General features: G+C 42.0%; 1 protein-coding gene across 2 annotated transcripts in view; it reads left to right on the top strand.

Moving 5' to 3' along the window:
* Positions 1-20829, top strand: part of DIP2B (disco interacting protein 2 homolog B) — a 207698-nt gene that overhangs the window by 90356 nt on the left and 96513 nt on the right. For both annotated transcript variants that reach the window (XM_066613823.1, XM_066613824.1), the window contains exon 2: positions 12384-12455. In XM_066613823.1, coding sequence (XP_066469920.1) covers positions 12384-12455 — 72 coding nt within the window. The remainder of the gene's footprint in view (positions 1-12383; positions 12456-20829) is intronic.

Genomic DNA, 20829 nt, shown 5'->3' on the forward strand with positions numbered 1-20829 from the left:
CTCATTTCTTCCTCCCTCTTCTCCCTGTGCCCCTCCCCCTCATTTGGCAAGTATATAAAATTTATTCTCCTTTGTTGTTCTGTCCTTTGGGCAAATTCAGATTCCCAGTTGTGTTCCAAAATTATAGTGTGTGTCTGCTTCTTCATTCTTCCCATCCCCCTAAAAATGTAGCTGAAATGTTAGGACTCCTTGAGCCAGAAGCTACAGTATTTGTAAGTTCAGAATATTAGCAGTACTGGAATCCAGTTGGCCAACAGATGGGTTGCTGTTAGGACTGGTATAAGTGTGTGTTCCCTTCTAATGATAGTGGAGAGTTTAATTTATTTTGATCTTTATATGAAATGCATGTAGGTCAGAGCTTCTGACAGTCCTTAGTTTTCAAGTTCATTTTGCTGATCATAGTTGAGACCAAAACCACAGCCCTTGCTAAACAGCTTATAGTATTTATTTTCCCTGCCAAATTCTTGGTTTTTATTTTACCTTTCACCAAAGAAATGCTTCACCATTAGTAATCATTGTGCTGTTGAGGTGAACAGTGTTTTTGTTTGTTTAAAATACTTTGACTGCCTTTCCATCCCATTGTAGAGACCACCAAGACAGCTTCCAACACTGAATAAAACAATATTTATTTATTTATTTTTCACATTTTTATACCGCCCTTCCTCCAAAGAGCTCAGGGCGGTTTACACAGCTGCTACTCCCCTCTTTCTTGTCCTCACAACAACCCTGTGAGGTAGGTGAGGTTGAGAGAAAGTGACTGGCCCAAGGCAAAACAGCTTTAAAATAACAGTCAAAACAAGTATGATAGAGCAGTAAATAACAAAATATGTCATGAACAAATAAAGGAACTAAAGCTCAAGATTGATTTCAGTGCTTGCTTGAAGACTGGTGGTATTGTAGCTAACTGGGCCTCTTGTGGGAGTGAACTCTACAGCTGGACTTCCATTCAGAAGGCCCTCTTCAGTGGGAGGTGAAGCAGGGCCTCCAATGATGAACACTGAGTTCAGGTACATTGGTGTGGGAGGAGACTAGTACCCAAGTCCCAAGCCATGTAGGGCTTTACAGGCAATGACCAGCACCTGGAAATATGCTGGAAGCATATGCAGTTCATAAAGTGCAGGTGTAATACACTCTGGGAATTGGGAACCTGAAACCACCCTGACCTCCAGACAGTCTTCAAGGGCAACCCCACCAAACTGTGGTCTTGCTGTTGACTGATCTGATGATTAAGAAGCAGTGTCTTCAGAAAGGAAAGTTGGCATATTGACCTAAGTTGGGAGGAAAGAGAATTTCAAGGAGGAATAGCATTCAGTTATCTAGAACCCCAAACTCTATCCCACCCTGTCCTTTTTCCACTGCCATCTCTCACTCCCTTCCCACTACTCTTAAGATTGCAATACCTTCCTCCGCTCCCAGGTTCTCCCCAAACACACAGCAACACAAGCCTGGTAGCTGTTCACCCACAAAATGTAGTGTAAAACATAACTTTATTAGTGATACATTCTGCCCTTTCTCTAAGGAGCTCAGGGCAGCACAAATGGGATTGTCCTGTTTTTATCCTTGAAATAACCTTGTGAGACTGATTAATGGTGACTAGCCAAAGGTTTTATTTTGGCTAGTCACACTGACTGTCACTGTTGGATAGAGTTCCTTATAAGGAGTAGTTAGATTGATGTACCAGTTAATTTGAGCCAGCCCTGAAGATTAGTAGGCAAGTTACATGTTTTAATTCATCTTCCTTTAAATATAGTATTAAATGTAGAGCAGTATTTCTCAAATTGTGGGTCGGCACCCACTAGGTGGGTCGTGAGCTGATTTCAGGTGTGTGCCCTTTTGTTTCAATATTTTGTTTTTCATATATTGGACTTGATGCTGCCATGGTATGTGACTGCATTTGGGGAAATGGGGAACCTGTACTTTTTACATGCTACTATGTATATTCTTTTAACAATAATAGTCAATGGGACTTGCTGCTGGGTAAGTGCTTCTCAAGAAGTTAAAGGGAGTCTCTGGCTTTCTGTGGCTTTTTGCTGGTGGAGTTAACTGTACCAAAAACTGTACCTAATTTTGCTATATAACCATTTCCCCCTGTTGCTTTATACATTTGCTCTTGTGAGCATTTTCAAATGTGCAACATTTTATTGGTTTGTTTTGGATTTTTAATGTCACTTAGGCATTAAAGCTCAAAGTGGGTAACATATTAAAACCAGTCTGTGTAAGTCAGGAAATCCTTGCTCATCATTGGCCAAAATTAAAAGAGCAGGGGTTGTTTTTTTACTATTGCTTAAGCCTGGACTTTAACAGACTCCTTGGGGGATGACCTCTAAACATTTGTGTATTCCCTTGTTGTTCAAATAGACTAGGGGTGTCCAAACTTTTTGGTAGGAGGGCCACATTATCTCTCTGACACTATGTTGGGGGCCAGGAAAAAAAAGAATTAATTTACATTTCAAATTTGAATACATTTACATAAATGAATATATTAGAGAGGGAACCTTATAGGAATGAAGGTCTTGCAATAGCTCAAGGCCTGTAAAAGGCCTTGCACAAAGCATGTGCAAGCCTTTCCTTTGCTGCTGCATCACACACGTGAAACAGCAAGCAGTGGAGGGAGTCCTTGTCCCCCAGCTCACGCAAGAGGTCTAACAGTCACCCTCACGCTGAGAGCAGTTTCGTTGGGTCAGCATGGGCTTCAGTTAGTCTTCAGAGGGCCAGAGGCTCATTGGAGACGGGGGCTCTCTGTGGGACTGATTGGGAGTCCCCGAGGGCCACAAGTGGCCCCTGGGCCGGGGTTTAGGCAGCCCTGAAATAGACTAAAATGGAGGGTGCAACCAAACGACGGCTCCTGGCTATAGGAGGATATGATGATGATGATTTAGGGTGGCTTACAGAACAAATAAAAAACAATACAAGAACATAATTGTAGTAGATAAAACCAAGTAAAAATACGGAAGGCCTAGAATAGTGATCTGGTGGTGAAATGTTGCCCATTTGCATCAGTTAAGACTTCGTGGAAGAGCATTCGAGAGACAAGGTGCTACCACAGAATGGATTCTCATAAGTCCCTGCCCACTTTAATTCAAATGAAGTATGGATTTGATGCAGGTGATAATCAGCAAGTTGAAATTGGCTCAGAAACCCACAGAAAGCCATTTCAGCCCTAGGGAGATATGTTCCATTTGCCTTGTTAAAATCCTCTCATTGGTGAGAACAGATGAACTAAGTCTCCTGGAGGAAAAACTGAAGCAGAATAACTCCAGAAGAACAATGACTTCTTAGTAATTTGGAGCTGAGATGTGACAGTGTGTGTGTCTTCTCATAAGGTCTACCCATAATTGCATCTCTTTTGACAGAGGAAACCAACAGTATTTGAGAACAAATAAAAGAACAAAATGAATTATGTAAATTCATCTTACCTTTGACACAGTCTGGGTAGCTTTGTTGTGGACTGGTGTCATGTCTGTATAATCTAGGCCTAGGTTTGAAATGCTATTATTGAATGCTTCAGAAGCTATCAAAGGAAGGTGGAGACAACAGTGCCTTGTGGATCCATTTTCCTCTCCAATACCATTTTTCTGAAAGAACTGAATCACTTAATGCTCCTGTCTTGGCTCTGTTGTGGGTTCTCATGTTTTTATGAAGATGAGGAGAAAGGAGAAGATTGGAAGAAAATGTAACATCCCCAGACTGGCGAAGTTAGAGATTACAGGTCCAACCTTTTTAATTCACTGATCCATGGATTAGACTCAACACTGATGGCCACTGCAGATAAGGACCCTGCCAATCACTGGAGAAGGGGGGGGGGAATGTCCCTTCACAATTCCCATTCTAAAGACTACTTTTCTAGTGATTCAGACTATTAGAACTGCTATATTGCAACTCTCTCCTAGAAAAGTGATGCCCTGGCTCACTGAACAATGGAATGTGGAAGTTATTAATTACCAGCCAGGGCGAAGGGAGGGGACCCTTTTCTGGAAGTGAGCTGCAAAATAGCAGTTCCAATTGACTGCCTGACTGATTCATGTTTTGTTTTAGCTGCTTTTATTTAACACGGTTTTTGGTATCTGCAAGGAGTCCCAGAACCAAACCACCGCTGAAACCGAGGTCCCACTTGTACATGTATATCAGCACAAATCCTAACTTGTGCTGGATCAGGCAGCCCAGCAGGCTTGCGCTGCATCCAGCGCAAGTTTGAGGCCAGAAGCGGCACAATCCGAGGCAAGGGAAAAACTTTCCCCTTACCCCATGTCGCACTGCACTGATCCCAATGGGTCTACTCAGATCTGCGCCACCTGATGAGATGGCGTAGATCTGAGCAGAACAGAGTGGCCACCTGGGAATGGGGTCAGAATCCGGCATAACTGCCGAATCCTGGTCCCACCTCCTGCTCCCCACCCACCCGCTGCCTGTCCTCCCTCTCTGCAAAACACCTCCTCCCCCCTCCCCAGGCCCCTGTGTCAGCCACGCTCGACCAATGCAATGGATCTGGCACAAGGAGGCCAACACAACTCCTTGCGCTGGCCTCCCCGACTCCTGAGTTGGCACAGACGTGCCGGGTCGACACAAGTGACTTGTGCCGGCCTAACCCTGTAATCCTGGGGATACGTTTGTTTTGGAAGGGGCTTAGCATCAAGTACCAATATCAAGCAAGTTACCTTTCTTTAAAGATATTACCTGATTTATAGTAAACATGCTGCTAAACTAGCCTAGCTAGTGTATGTTGAACCATAATGCCACATAATGTAGATCCAGTGGACTAAAAAATCAGCAAACATGCTGAATATCTAGATCAATTTTAATCTAGCTTTAGACCAGAGTTTAAAAATGAGATCCCTTGGTTACCCTTTACAATTTGAGGCTAGGATATTTGAGGAACCACTTTCTTTCGTATAATCTGACCCATTACTGTAACTGTTTTGTTACACAGGGCTCTCCTTTCAGGACGGAAGGATTTTTTCGTGCCAGAGAGCTTATAGAGGAGTCCAGGTTATGTTTGTTGGGAAATAGAAATAAAACATTGTATGAAAGCAAACTGCAACATTTATTGCCAGCTGGACATAATCCATACCTCAACACTAAGGGGTATTGTTCGGAGGTTCTCTAAGAAGGATTAAGAGTTGTATTAGAGAGTTTCCCCTCTCATAACCAGGATTCCCAAACAGGAGGAGGGACAAGTTCCTTACTGAACACAATTTGAGTTTGTGCCTTGAATAAGGTGGGGGAGAGCCTGCATCCCATTCTCATACTGTTGGGATTGGCTCCTTACTCTTTTTATTAATTTACTGGACATTGTTTTTGTTGGTGTTGCATCAGCTTCCAAATATGTGTTGCTGCAACAGAATATATGTTTGTACGGTTGCTACATCAGATGACATACACACTGATGTATGGAAGTCCTGGGTCCTATATGAGTAAATATTCCATCATCCACCAGGCTTTTTAAAGTCTTGAAACTTAAGCTTATTTCCTTTCATGATGCTGAAGCCCATTATAAAGAGAGAATTCTACATGAATTCTGTACCTCTTCAACCTCTTCATAAATGACCTGGAGTCAGGGTTGAGCAGTGAGGTGGCTAAGTTTGCAGATGACACCAAACTTTTCCGAGTGGTGAAGACCAGAAGTGATTGTGAGGAGCTCCAGAAGGATCTCTCCAAACTGGCAGAATGGGTAGCAAAATGGCAGATGCGTTTCAATGTAAGTAAGTGTAAAGTCATGCACATTGGGCAAAAAATCAAAACTTCACATATAGGCTAATGGGTTTTGAGCTGTCTGTGACAGATCAGGAGAGAGATCTTGGGGTGGTGGTGGACAGGTCGATGAAAGTGTCGACCCAATGTGCGGCGGCAGTAAGAAGGCCAATTCTATGCTTGGGATCATTAGAAAAGGTATTGAGAACAAAACAGCTAATATTATAATGCCGTTGTACAAATCGATGGTAAGGCCACACCTGGAGTATTGTGTCCAGTTCTGGTCGCCGCATCTCAAAAAAGACATAGTGGAAATGGAAAAGGTGCAAAAGAGAGCGACTAAGATGATTACGGGGCTAGGGCACCTTCCTTATGAGGAAAGGCTACGGTGCTTGGGCCTCTTCAGCCTAGAAAAGAGACACCTGAGAGGGGACATGATTGAGACATACAAAATTATGCATGGGAAGGATAAAGTGGATAGAGGGATGCTCTTTACATTCTCACATAACGCCAGAACCAGGGGACATACACTAAAATTGAATGTTGGGAGTGTTAGGACAGACAAAAGAAAATATTTCTTTACTCAGCGTGTGGACCTCCTTGCCACAGGATGTGATGACGGCATCTGGCCTGGACACCTTTAATAGGGGATTGGACAAGTTTCTGGAGGAAAAATCAATTACGGGTTACAAGCCATGATGTGTCTGTGCAACCTCCTGATTTTAGAAATGGGCTATGTCAGATGCAAGGGAGATCACCAGTATGCAGGTCTCTTGTTATCTGGTGTGCTCCCTGGGGCATTTGGTGGGGCCGCTGTGAGATACAGGAAGCTGGACTAGATGGGCCTATGGCCTGATCTAGTGGGGCTGTTCTTATGATCTGCTTTGCAGGTGCAAGACTTCCCTGTTATCAGCAAGCATTTGATAGCTTTTCTTTACTGATGAGTGGGAGTCGATTATCTCGAAAAGTTATCCAGTCAAAGGACCAAAAGTGATTGGAGTTGAAATGTTACCAGTTTCCTGTGTGGAAAGTCTTCTGTGTCAGAGAGAGAGAAAGAAAACGAACTATGTGTAGATTTGTCATCTTCATATTTTTGATTTTAATCTGTGCGCAATCTAGAAAGCCTTTTTAAAGACAGAAAAATTTCAGATGTTTGGATTGTCTTGTCTTTTGCGGTACTATGTGCATACATGTGCCAATAGCTTGTGGAGAGAAATAAACATTCATGTAATCCATTACATTTAGCAGTTTACACGAATCTTCCAAGTTTTATCGGACATGGGCATGTTGTCTTTGTAGGAGATGGTTAATGTTATGCTGGTTTATTTTGGAGGTTGCACCCATTATTCTTGCAGAAAAATATGGGAAACAAGGCAACTTTTTGCCTGTCTGCATTCACCTATGCATCATTGGGCAGATCGACTAATGGATTTGACAAGCTATTCTTGAAGAAAGTTTTGACTGTCCTGGATATGTTATGAACTTGATCAGAAGGTGAACCTCAATACCATCAATTGTACCAACAAGGTCTCATGCATTGTGATGATGGCGTCCGGTCTAAATGCCTTTAAAAGGTGACTGAACAAATTTCTAGAGAAGTCCATCACAGATTAAAAGCTGTGATGGGTATGTGCAGTCTCCTGGTTTTAGAAACTAACTAGCTCAGAATACCAGATGCAAGGGATAGGCAACAAGATGCCAGTCTCCTGCTGTCTTGCGTTCTCCCTTTGGCATCTGGTGGCCACTGTGTGATACAGGAAACTGGACTAGGTGGGTCTTTGGCCTAATCCAGCGGGGCTCTTCTTATCCCTATTGTACCAAGAAAACTCAAATTGAGAGACATGCAGGCTATCTTAAAAACAGGGTAAGGTAAAGCCCATTCACTTCCAAACTCTGCACAAATGAAACTTCCTTAAGCTGAAGACAAAGTGCTTGTCCAAGTTAACATTGTAGATTATCAGGGTTCAAACTGAATTGAATATGGTCATAGCCTTAGCACTCGATCCATGTACTGTACGACTTGGGACTAAAATATTTGCATTAAAAATGAAAATGAGAAATCTTGCCCAGAACTGTTTTAAAATGCTGACAGCTTAGCTTTTAGTGAAGAGATGGTAAATGAAGGGTTTGGCGTTTTTAGAGTTTTTTTCTTGAGAGAGAGAGAGAGAGATGCATGTATTTTATTCTAAATAATTTGGTACTGTTGCTTGATAGTCATTCTAACTATGAGTAGAGTTTTAGTATACAGCTCCTCCATTGGTTCTCTTGCTGGCATGCTGGTTTTCTATACTTAGCTACAGCAAGTTCAACTGATGTTTTCACACAAAATGAGGCCATTGTGCTGCTGGAATCTGTTACGTGCCACTTTTGAAAGCAGCCAGATCAATCTGATGTTTTCCAGTAGTTATATCCATGAGCAGTTCCCCCAGGGAGTGCATTTTAACCTTTTTATGTTTAAAAAATCAGAACTAGAAGCTGACTGTGCAAGATCAGTAAAAACAAACAGAACCTCATCTAGCCCTATTCATCCCATTTCATTCAACTACATGCTCATCCTGGTTAACTACATGACATTTATTCTTGGTGCGTATTATAGTCTTGCTAACTAAGCAGTACTTTATTTGGAGTAGTGGATTGAAATGCTTGCAGACAGCTGTTGAATGACCAGTTTGCCTTCTAGATAACTATTTCCAATTTGCCCCACATCAGTGTTTTATCTGGAGCAGCTTTTTTAGACGCTATCTTAGTCTGGGATAAAACTGACTAACGGTTAATGAGAAATAAAATCAGTTATAAACATTGGCGTTGTCTTCTCAAGATCTCTGAGCTGACTCCTTGAAGTACCAAGGTCTGTTGTAGTGTCATTCTTCATAGGATGTGTACTAACTAAACTTAGATGAAATCACTTTGATGAAGCATTAGATGGATAAAATGTAAGGAATTGGTATACCAGTCCCAAAGACAATTTTGAAACTTTAAAATGTACTGCATTTTAAGCATCACAGCAAACCACTGGCATGTCAGGCAAGTATCTTTGCTGCTTTCCTATTTACTATTTGTTTAACCTGCCTTTCTGTTGACTCTGCTTAAGGTAGTTAACAAAATTGCATAAGGCAATTATAAGAAAAAAAAGATTCTGACAAGTATAATGTACATGTATAAGTTACAAGAATCATGTTGCAACAAGTCTTAACAATCAGATGTAAAAACTGATGGTTAGTTTTGACCCTTCCCTCTGCTGCTGCTGCTGCTGCTGACAGCTGATATTTTAAGGCCAGAAACAGCGGTGGCAATTTGGAAGCAAGTTTTTTTTTTTTTGCCCTTTCTCTGTCAATCAATGTTCTGGTAAGCCAGCATCCATGGCGGTTTCTCTCTCTCTCTCTGGGTGGGTGGGGTGCTCCTTATCTCTTCAGGTCAGAAGTCTGGGAAAAGAACCACCTCCTTTTTTGAGCACCCTGGTAACTTGATACAACAGGAAACGTCTGTAAAAGCCAACAGAGGAATCAGTATGCCCTCCATCCACCAGAAGTTTTTCCGTTGCTGGTGCTCTACCATAATAGAATCCTTTGGCCATAATAGAATCCTTTTTGCTTTCAGGCATGACTTCCTGCTGCTTTTGAAGGGACCTGTGCCAACATATGGTTCCCATGAACAAGGGTAGTATGACAAGTTGCTGCCTTACAGTCAAGCTAGGCAGGATCTTCATCTTCTGCGGTCCCCTCCATTTAATTTTTTTTTATTTTTGGTTACTCATTATTAGATTTGTTTTGACTTGCCCGGGCATGTACTAGGAAACAGGTGTGGCATATTGAGTTAGATCAGGTTGTTAGTGTTAGAGGCAACATTGAATTGGAGAGTCACTTCTCACTTTACATGGTGGTTGGTCATGTATGCTGTGGTTACATCAGTGTTTCCTGTGATGAACATGTGAGGTGTGACAGGCAAATGTGTATTCCTTTAGATATTTGAGGATATATGCCAGAGAGCTACTTCCAGTTGGGGCTTTTAAGGATACCTGTCTGCCCTTCATACTTAATGCATTGACTTTGGGAACCACCACTATAATTCTGGTGTAGTTGCAATCAGTATTAATTTAATAAATTTATAATTGAGTATAAATTATGAGCCCTGTGTGAAATGACTCTAAAGAATAAATGAATGGCAGAATGGGGGCTGCAGAGACATGTGAAGCAGAGCAAGTTTTGTATAATCCAGGGGAGAGCAACTGTCCCTCTTCATCCCAGCATGATATTTTTTTCCAGTGACTGTTGCTGGTATCTCTTCTGTATTTTTTTTTTTAAAGAGTGCAAGTACTTTGGGGACAGGGAACCATTTATTGATTTATTTCTATGTAAACTGCTTTGTGAACTACTCTGTTGAAAAATGGTATATAAATATAACTACATTGGTTATTTTGAGAAATATTCAAGGTTTTTTTTACTTTTATGTAGTAAATCTTTAGCAATTCTCATTTCATTAATCTTAACATGTTATTATGAAGGCAAGTCTTGTCTCCCATACTCTTGAATAGGTAGGGCTGAAAAGACTTGGGAATCTCTCTCCTTCCTTTGCCAAACAGAGTTCTTGTTTCTACTTGTAGTTTGGTTATGTCAGTTGTGTAAGGTTGTAGCTCTGGGGATAAGTTGAGTCAAAAAACCTGGGAGCAAAAACTGTTCCTAGTTTGACACTGTATTTTTCCATTTGTGAATTGACTGATTCTGTGACTCTGGTGCAGCTGTAGTAGTAATGTTAGTTGTATATTCCTTATGAACATGCCAGTTGGAACTAAAGGTTATCATTTGGCTGACTTTGAAAAATTTTGTTTTCATAATTCCTTCTGTAATCCTTTCGGGAGAACAAGGGCACTGCTCTAGCACTGTTATTTCAAATACTCTGATGAGGTAAGAGACATTGTGGTAAAGAACTTTAAATGCTTAGCTCTGTGTATCCAATTGATGAAGGCAACCTTTCTCTAGTGCTGAAATTATGAAAACAAAATTTTTCAAAGTCATCCAAATGATAACCTTTAGTTCCAACTGGCATGTTCAGTCTGCCCAGCTTTCTCCCTTTTTTAGTTGTTAAATCCCTTACGCCCACCCTAAAAAGCAGTGAAACTGTGAGGAAAGGCAGAGCAGTAGAGATAACCAATCTTTCTAGACTTCCTGCTTTTCTCTCCTACCTTAATCCTTTCTTGTTTTTAGCCTCTTTCCTGCCATTCTGATGTAATACAAAAATTTAGAGTGAAAGACAAACAGCCAGATGACTTTTTTCTGAACATCAAACAGATCAGTGTGTGTATGGGGATGTACAGGTACAGCCTATTTATCCTCGTTAGTTGTTGTGATTAACAAAAAACGTGTTGTGCTAAATCCCATAGAGTTACGCAAATATAGCCTGCAGCCTGACACTTCCGGATGGAAGGAAACTAAGGCAGCTGTTCTCAATCCCCTCACCCCTCCTTCCCCTTTCACAGGTGGGATGCTGAGCTTGCTTGGGAATCCTCTGTGTCCCAGGCAGCCTTCAGGTTCTCCTCCTCCTCCTTGCTGCTGCCACTCCTGCAGCCCTCCCTGGCCGCAGCCATCATGGAAACTCCTCTGCCCCAGAGCATTATGGGACTTGTAGTCTGGCTCTCTGCTCACCCTCACCTGTCTCTCCAAGGCTCTGCAAACACTCCTGTTTTTTTTTTAAAGCAATCCCCTCTGTTGCTACTGCACCTGCCTGTGTGTGTGTGTGTGTGTGTGTGTGTGAGAGAGAGAGAGAGAGAGAGCTCCACCTTGCTGTATGTGTTCTGGCTACAGAGGTTTTGCCCCCCCCTTCTCCTCTTCAGCCTTGGCTGGCTCAGGGGCTCCAGGAATGTTACTGTTCCTTTGCAAGGGGAGCCTCTTCCATGGCTCCAGGGCTATTTCCCTGCCTGGGCGAGGCGGAGCCTTTTTGCAGTGTTTTGCCTGGAAACAGATCGAGATGCCAACTCAGGGCAAAGGAGGCAAAGGTGTGTGTGACTTTCAGTATCCCCACCCCATTGAGACAAATCCACAAGATTTGATAAATAGGCTGCACTACTATCTAATCTGCACTACTAAGATTTGATAAATAGGCTGTAATACTATCCCACTTTAAATGGGGTACTGTTGTAGTGCAGCATCCTGAAAAGGCAGTTAATAGTTGCTGACTTACTCTGGGTTAATAGTGATGTTGGATATAGAATGTCAAAACAGACCTCTGAAGCAGTTTAAATTGTCTGGGGCAACAGTCAGGGGCTTTGAGGGTGATTATAGATCATCTCACCTTTATCTGTTAGCTTGTATAACACTGTTGTTTCTGGAGATGGGGAATTGGGCAAATGGCTCACATGGTAACCTTCTTTAGGCATTTAATCCTAAGCATATGGAGTGGGGGATAAAGTTTCCACATGCCTTGCCTGGAAATTGCAGCTAACCACAGTCCCAGCTCTTGAAGTGCTCCTCTGTGCAGATGAGTCCAGAGTGTTGGCTATAGAGTGCATCAGTATGGATTGTGCAGATATTGGTTGTGTAGATAGGTGGCACACTACCATTTGTCCCTCTCCAGTCGCCTGGATGCAGGGATAACATTGGCAGAGAATGTATATGTGAACACGTCGGGTCTCTTATCTCTCTTTTTCTTCTTCAATACATGGCAACAGATGTCTGACTTCTGCTTCCTTGAATTTTTTTTAGGGGACATTACCCAGAAGGGATATGAGAAGAAAAGAGCAAAGCTGCTGGCTCCATATTTCCCACAGACCCAAGGTAGGTCCTTCGTTAAGGTACAACAATAAAAGGTGCTCTTGTTGCAGCAAATGGTTGAAGCAGAGGGTATGGAGATGCATAATCTTAATATAGCTTTATGTTCTTTAGGGCGCAGTCCTAACCCCTTATGTCAGTAATTTCCAGCTCTGAGGTAAGGGAACAAGCATTCCCTTACTTTGAGGAGGTCTCCATGAGTGATACCCAACTGCATGATACAGCACATGTCCCATTGGCACCACTATGCCAGTGCTGGAAAGCACTGACATAAGTACGGGGTTAGGATTGCGCCCTTAGAGAGCTTTCAGCAGTTGCTTTTACCAGGCCAAAAGTCTCATAATGTGATATATCTGACAGTCTCTTTCCCAGTAAGGCCATACTGGATTTGACTGGCTAATCTAGTCCTGTTGTAAATTTGTAATTTGGGTGGAGGATAAATGCATGAAATATGTTTTCTCTTATAAATGGAGTTTAATGAAATATTAAGACACTTTGTCTTGTGCATGTCAATGGACTCAAATGTGTTGTGTATCTCTGTTGCATTAAATCAGATTCTGTGTGTCACTTGTGTGTGCATAGTATATTTTTACCACATATACAAATATGGGAAGAATTTGTGCGCCTGTGGAAAGGTAAAGGCAAAAAGATAAGAGATGGGAGTAGTAGATGCCTAGGGAAAGGATATGTGAAGGAAATGGAGAATGGGGGGGGGTGAGGCACAATCAAAGTGAAGGACTTTGTAGGAGAAGTGGAAGAAAAGGATGTTTGTGCAGCTGACTGGGACATGAGAAGGCCAATGAAGCAGTATGTGGTGGCAAGGGAAGGATAGCCTGAAGAAGCAGAGGCAGTGAAAACAGAAGGAAAGCTGAACTTGCGTTTGGCTCAGCTGTGTAGCCTGTCTTTGAGGGCTATGCTTTCATACAAATTCTGCTCACTTGCTTGACATCTTGCTAGTTAATCTTGTGGTCTGTACTTTCATCCAGAGTGCTTTGTGTTAGAATACTAACTTCCAATCACAGCGCAATCCTAGTCTCCTAAAGTGGTGGCACAGTGGTAACTGCGCCAGCGCTTGCCATTGTAAAAGTGCTGTAAAGCACTTTTTGACAACTTGAGAGGCCTGCATCTTTCTGCTGGCACTGCATCCCAATCCTTGGCCGCCAGCAGAGGTGAGTACTCTTCCAAGTGGTGCAGGAGTGGGAAGGGCTGAAAGGAGGCAAGGTGTTTCTGGGCGCGAGAAGGGTGGAATGGTGAATGGGACAAGCCCATGAGGGTGTTGGGTTCAGCTGAGAATACCTTGGCTGCATTCTAACCCCCTACCCAGGCCTGGCAGCTTTACACAGAGCTGCCTGGATTCGTGCCAGTGATTTAGCTGGTGTAGATCTGAGTAGCCCCTATTGGTCAGGCTGAAGTATTACATGGGGTAAGGGGAAAAATTCCTTTCCACCAAGTAGACTGCTTGCCTCCCCCCCCCCCCGCTGGATACAGTGGCGGTCATGTGACCCTGCTGCACCACTGCGGATTAGGATTGGGCTGTCAGCTTTTTAGAAATAGGGGTGGCTAATTAGAGAAGAATAATTGTAATGTCCACCTTAGAGTAAAGCAAAGTATTAGCAGAAGGATCTTTAACTCAAAATAATTGTGATAGTGATACATTTCTTTTTAAATCAAACTGTACTTCAAGGTCATTTTTTATTGGTGTGGATTGATAGGTTGCAGAGAGAGTTCTGTGATGCAAGGGTTTCTGCAATTAGTTGATGATCAGCTGAATTTATGCCAATGAAGAATAAGGATAAAAGAACGAATGTCAGAGCCTCAGAATTGTTTCTGCTTTGTCAGTGTGTGTTTGGGCTGATACCGATTATAATAACCTTTTAAGGTGACTTCATCACTGATAGAAAATAGGAGAATTTTGCAGTGTTCATGTTATATTAAAGGTACTGTAGGGCTTTATTTTCAGAAAAACTTAAAATTCATAATTCAGACTGCATAAAGGAAATTAAAAGAAAATCCTTGACTCTTTTGTTACCTGGTGTGCTGATCTGCTGGAAATGCAAGCAGTAGTGCTGCCATCCTTTCTTGCTTTGCTGAATGAGCTTCAGTGGGCTTGTGGATCCCACAAAAAGGCAAAAAGTTTTTGTATTACCAATAGTTGTGTTTGGAGTTCTTTACCAGCATAGACTTCCCTCCCCTGTAAAAAAAAAAAAATAGGGAAAACTTAAAAGATATTTTCAAGCCTGAAATCTTTGAGACTCAAGTACACAGTTAAACACATCAATTTGAGTGGAACTTGGGTGTGTCTGGCTTTCTCTGGATTATCCCTGAAGGCACTGGGAATGAATTTAGAGAACCATAGTCTAGCTCAAAGCTGTAGGGCAACTGAGTGTGCTGGCATGTGAAGATTGCATTATAATCAGATAGAAGTGCTTTTAAATCTTTCTCCAAGAAGTTTCTCATCTCTTTGTCAGAGGCAGTGTTTCTGCATCCATTCTCTTCTGCAATCTAAAGTGTTCTATTTACAAGCACAGTCCAGTATACCGAAGACCCCTACTTGAAGATTTCAGGTTTCAGTGTACGATCAAATCACTTTACAATAGACTCTCCATAGTAAAACAAGGTTCACTATAGGATAGGGTATTCACTTAGAGGCTCATAACTGCCTCTAACAGGACCTCGTGTGTGTTAGATAAGCCAGTGGGTGATGCAAATGCAAGTGTTTGGTAGCATCTTGGGCAGTAGCAGCATTTTTCATGCCGTAGTTGTGTATCCCCCTACCCTTGGGGGCTGGGGGATAAGAATAGGCCCTCAGTTTGGCTGTACTTGTCATAAGAGGCGACTAAACAGCCACCGGGTAGATGGGACTCATTAGCCTGGGAAGGCAGCTCATCTGAGAGAAGGAAAACTCTGATCCCAAACCTCCACTGTCTTGTGGCTACATCCAGTTAAGGAAAAGGCTTCAGGAGACAGTCTTGAGGCAAAATCCGGAGCCGGAGTCCCTGAGGCAGTTCATGGCTGAACACAGTCACGTTCTGGCAACTCCAGCAATGCCTCTGGAACCAACCGTATTTTCTTCTGCCTTTCCATTGGACCATTTCAGCGACGTGGAGAGGGGAGATTTGCTGCACGAGCAACAGTCTATCCTCCATATCTACTTTACCCAGGCTTCTCGCACTGGAGAGGAAACTCTGTTCCAGAACCACCATTCAGAGCGTGATACCATAGTCTTCCGAGACTGAAGGATGCCAACAACCCAGTTGTGTATATGGAGAAAAGGATATAGCCTATGTCAGTGGATCTCATACATTTAGCACAGGGACACATTTAGCACTTTTTAGAATGAGAATTTGTTGGGACCCACAGGAAGTGATGTCATGACTGGAAGTGACATCAGCAAGCAGGAAAAACTTTGACAATCCTAGGCTGCAATCCTACCCCCACTTACCCAGGAGCAAGTCCCATTTACTACCATTGTTAAAAGAATATACATAGTAGCTTGTTAAAAGTACAGGTCTGTAGCATTTCCCCAGATGCAGGCACATACCATGGGAGCATCAAGTCTAATACATTAAAAGTAAAATATTGAAATGAATGGGGACCCACCTGAAATTGGCTTGCAACCCACCTAATGGGTCCCGACCCACAGTTTGAGAAACACTAGCCTATGTGAACAGTGATGCAAACACATGCCTTCTCGGTAGCCTCTCAGCTGGTAGCAGCATTTTAAACTTGGTGGCTCTGTATATAAGGGGAAGGATGCAGCCTTTCAATTTATGCTTTATTATTAGTTGTATAAACTGATAACCATAAACTGGTTGTTTAAACTGTATAAATCAGTATAAAACTGTATAAATTAGTTGTATAAACTGATAAGCCTGTAAAGAGTAAAAGGCATCTTTTAAATCACCTTGCGGACAAGGAAATAGGTTAGTTCTTTGGTGGAAACATCAACTTCCGAGGTCTTAGAACAAATTGTGTTATCTAATTCATATCCATTGTGTTTCCAAAAAACAATGTGTTATTGGGTTCACATTACAGTATTTTCACAATACAGTGGTGTTTCCAGAATGGATTACCATTGGAAAGCAGAGGTCCATTGTATATGTGTGAAGAGCAAGTGAGCTTGGGTAATGCTCCTCTGGTTTTCATGACCTTTCGCTTAAACACTTTGTATGTATTGAGATTTCATTCACGGTGATGTTAACTGAAACATGCCTCCTCATCCTTAAATACCAGTGTCTCTTTGCTTGCCCCTTTACCTGTCATTTTACACACATTTGATCTTGCAAAAAGTGCTATGTAATTAGTTGAGGGGAATTTTATCTGGTTCTCCCCATAAATAGTCTTCCTGCTTTAGTGACCACAGGCAGTAGCCAGAGCACTGACAGAAAACACAGCTAGAAACCATGTCACTAATACAGCTGCCATTCTGAGTCAGATGTGCCTTGTGCAGCAAGGTCTGATAGCAGATTTCCCATTCACTTCTTAGTTGGAACAGAGCTTACATAAGGTATGTGGAACTGAAGCCCTTGTTTTGGTGTCTAATGTATTTCTCCTTTTGCATGAAACATGATAGAGGAGATTTATAATGACATTTATGTCTTTATCACTTTATTAAAAAATCCAAGGTATTTTCCAGGATGAGCTCATGCTTCTGTTTGCTTCTGATATAGGAAGTGTTTCCCTTTCCAATTTACAGATAAGACCTCAGGAATGAATGGGGCTTAAAATTCCAGACTTCTTTCACTGCCAACTTACCAGGCTGCATTGTGTCAAGGATATTCCTTGAAGGTAGTCCAGTAAAAGATAGAACCTTATCAGTTCTGAATCCTTCTTTAAGGAAAATTGCTAAACTTGGCTGATTGAGTCAACTGAATGAACCTCTTTTCTTTCAAGATATGTTACTATCAGCTGCTATGTAAAATACCGTTTCCCACAATTAATCTTTATTTAGCAAAATAATGTGATATTATGCATACACTTTTGGGCTTGATAATTTATTTCTAAAACATATGAAGTTTATTAGGTGTTATACAAGACTAAGAATCCCTGCATACAATATAAATGTACAGAAGCAGGAGGGTTTGGGAGTGGGAAGGGATTTGCATGTGTTCAAGGCTCACGTTTAATTGAAGTGTGAGAGAAATCTCTTAGATGTGACACTTTCCTCTAATATTTATTAATTGTAATGCCCTTCAAAATGTATATTTTTGGCAAGATGTGGTTCTGTAGGCATTATGTGCATGCATGTGTTTGGAATTAGAACTGCATGTACAGTTTTCTTATAGCTTAGTGCAATGGTATTCAAACTGGGACATTGTGACCCCCCCCACCTAAGGGCCCTGGCCTCTGCCCCCTTAAGGGGCAGAGGCAGGGGGGGAAGGCAGCGATGCGATCCCTAGAATTGTGTCGCTAATGGGGCTGCAGGGACGTACTCACCAGTCCCTGCAGCAGCGTCCTGGGGGTGTGGGGAGCCCTGTGTGAGCATCTGCAGGGCTCCCCAGCCTTCAGAAAGTGAAAGTGGACCGATTGTGATTGCCCACTTTCTGCAGGCTGGGGAGCTCTGCAGACGCTCACGCAGGGCTCCCCACACCCCCAGGATGTTGCTGCAGGGACTGCTGAGTACATCCCAGTCCCTGCAGCCCCCCTTCTCCCCAGCCCCGCTGCCTCCCTCCCCTCCCCTGCAAGCACTTACTGCAACTTTCAAACTCCCAGAGAGTTTGAAAATCGCAGGCGTAGTGTATACTTACTTCCATGCTGAGATTCAGGACCTGTTATGTTCACTTACAGTGGGCTCTCAGTATCCTTCGGGATCTGTTCCCAGACTCCCCATGGATACTGAATTCCACAGCCTCCCTGCACTTTAAAACATGGCTCAGATGTGACCATAATTTGTTTGCATCTGAGAGGTCTAGGAGATCCTCTAGAATTCAGACTTTGCACCTGCATTGAGTCAAACCCATGGGTCCTGAACCCACAGATAAGGAGGGCCAACTGTACTTTTTTCTTCTCCCTTCCTTTGCATCTTGTGTTGTTTCATCTCAAGATAATGTAAATGCAGGATAACCTTTGTATCAAATTTAGCATCCTTCTCATGTTTGGCTAAATGTGTTTCCATGCTCTTCAAAATGATGTAATCAGTTCCTAAGGATTGGGGTGTGGAATCCTCTGTTCCAGTGCATAATGATTCCGTTTACCAAGCCTTGATATCCTGTCCAAACCTTTCTCTGTGGAAAGCAAAATGGTTTGTCACCTTCCTCATTTAAAGCAGCTTGTTTGAATGTGATTGACATATTCATGTTTATGATATATGGCAACTTGCAAACATGTATGCACATGAACATGCTTAACTCTTTGAACTCAGTGGGGTTTAAGTACGTGTTAGAGTAACACGTACTTAAACCCTGTTAGCTTTTCTGTTAGCTTTTATCGTCTGCCAAACGACATTTTTTCCCCTTATTTGAACTCTTGCTCTATGCATTTATGGTTCTCTGACTTTGAGTAGTTTTGTTCCTATATATTCTTCTTGTTTCCTTCTGTTTTTATAAATTTATCTCTGTTTTCAGCCAGTGTTTGAAATACCATGTCTGACTATTTCAGGCCACATAATTTCCTGTCTGCTGTGTTAACTGTATTCATTGCATGTTATAATATAGCTTTTTTAAACAGTAAAACCCTTCAACATGTCCTACCCATCACCCATTCAAATACTGTCTCAGAATCTACTTAGGCATCTCCTACATATTTGACAGGTTAGGGAGCAGGGCACTGACAAAAATCAGAAATTGTTGCAAAGTAGAATGGACTCTTTTTACCTTGCAAATGCTGTTTCCCACTCTAAAACCTTAGGGAAGTGACCGCTCAACAGTCTCCTTTTAACTTTCAAATTCAAATTGCCAGTGCAAAAAACTGAGAGAGGTGAGTGCTCAGAAAGAACCAACAGGTTCCCCTTACACGTCCATGGTCCATGCATATAAACTGAGGGAAAGTGTTAAAAGATTGGCATAACTGAAAAAAGGTCCATCAAAAAGTGGGGGATACCTGTGCTTGGCAAAGCTTTCGCAAGACCGCTGTACTTGTTCCTGTTCTGTTCTCTACCAGTAAACCCTCTTGACTTTTGCTCCTCCTTTTGGTTGATAGCATGATCAATGAGCTAGATGTCCCAGATTCAGATCATGGCTCACTGTTGATCTTATGCAAGCCACAGTTTCTCACCACTCATCTAATAAGGGGATAAGAATAGTCGCCTTCCTTCAGTTGTGATATTTGTGTTAATGTGAAATGAAAAGTACATTTTCTTTTTATGCTAGGCTTGTAAAGAGCAAGCCAGAATTGCCTCCAGGTAACCAGGCTGTGAGGTGTCTGTAAATGAGAAGAAAGTTGTTCTCCTGCCCCTTCAGGCTTTTGAAGTGCCACAAATGACTGACTTTGATGTGTGAGGGCAGATAGACTAGTAAAAATACTTTGTGGGCTTCTAGCTTTTCTTGCTATATTTACAAGGCCCTTTATGCTATTTTTTCTTGCTTACATGTGATTGTAAATAACAATAATAACAAGTAACATAGAAAAATAACAAGTAAAAGTTTTTTGGGTAATAGTAGTTTGGGTTGCACATATAGGGCATGAAACTGTGCACAGGGGTTAATCATGCAAGAGTTGGATTAAATGCAGGCAGATCCTCTTATTTGTAATAATGGGTTGTAGGACGTGTGTATTTTTACTTGCAGTGTTTTTGCAGATTTAAGAATTCTGCACTTGGTGGCTTAGTGCTGTTAAATAGGAAATGGAGGTTAAAATGCAGAATTGTTTGTTCCAGCGAGGAGGAGAAAGCATAGTTATTTCAGACTTCTAGCAAACAAGACAAACAGGCATTCACTGAATGGCACAGCTGGTTTGATAAATGTTTGTTCTAGACAAAGGATTAGTATTGTCTTTCTCCAGGCTGCACCAAAAAAAAATCAAGAAAATCTTTTCACTAGTACTGTTCCGTTTTTGCCTGCAACAAAACTGTAGCAAATGTGTAATCTTTTTGATTTGTGGGATATTGCCCCATGGACCTTTGGTTGCAGTTGCTTGGTTGCCTGGGGTTTATAAAACAGTGCTGTGGTGAAACTACTGCAGGAGAAGACTGTGTATGCTGAGGTTAGGTAGGATTGCAGCCAAGTTGGCTGTATGTCAGCTTTTTCTAAGGAATACTTCCTAAGTATACAGTTATGTCATTCACAAGATGGCGAGACAATATTTTATACAGACTTCAGGTTGTTAGACTTAGACACTTATGCCCCTTCCCTTATTCTCCTGCTCCCATAGCCCTGTTTTCTCATGTCTTACTGGCAATTTCAGGAAACCACTTGCTTAATGCAACATGTAAAACATCAGTCCT

The sequence above is a fragment of the Tiliqua scincoides genome, chromosome 2 (assembly GCF_035046505.1).
Source record: "Tiliqua scincoides isolate rTilSci1 chromosome 2, rTilSci1.hap2, whole genome shotgun sequence".
Lineage (NCBI taxonomy): Eukaryota > Metazoa > Chordata > Lepidosauria > Squamata > Scincidae > Tiliqua > Tiliqua scincoides.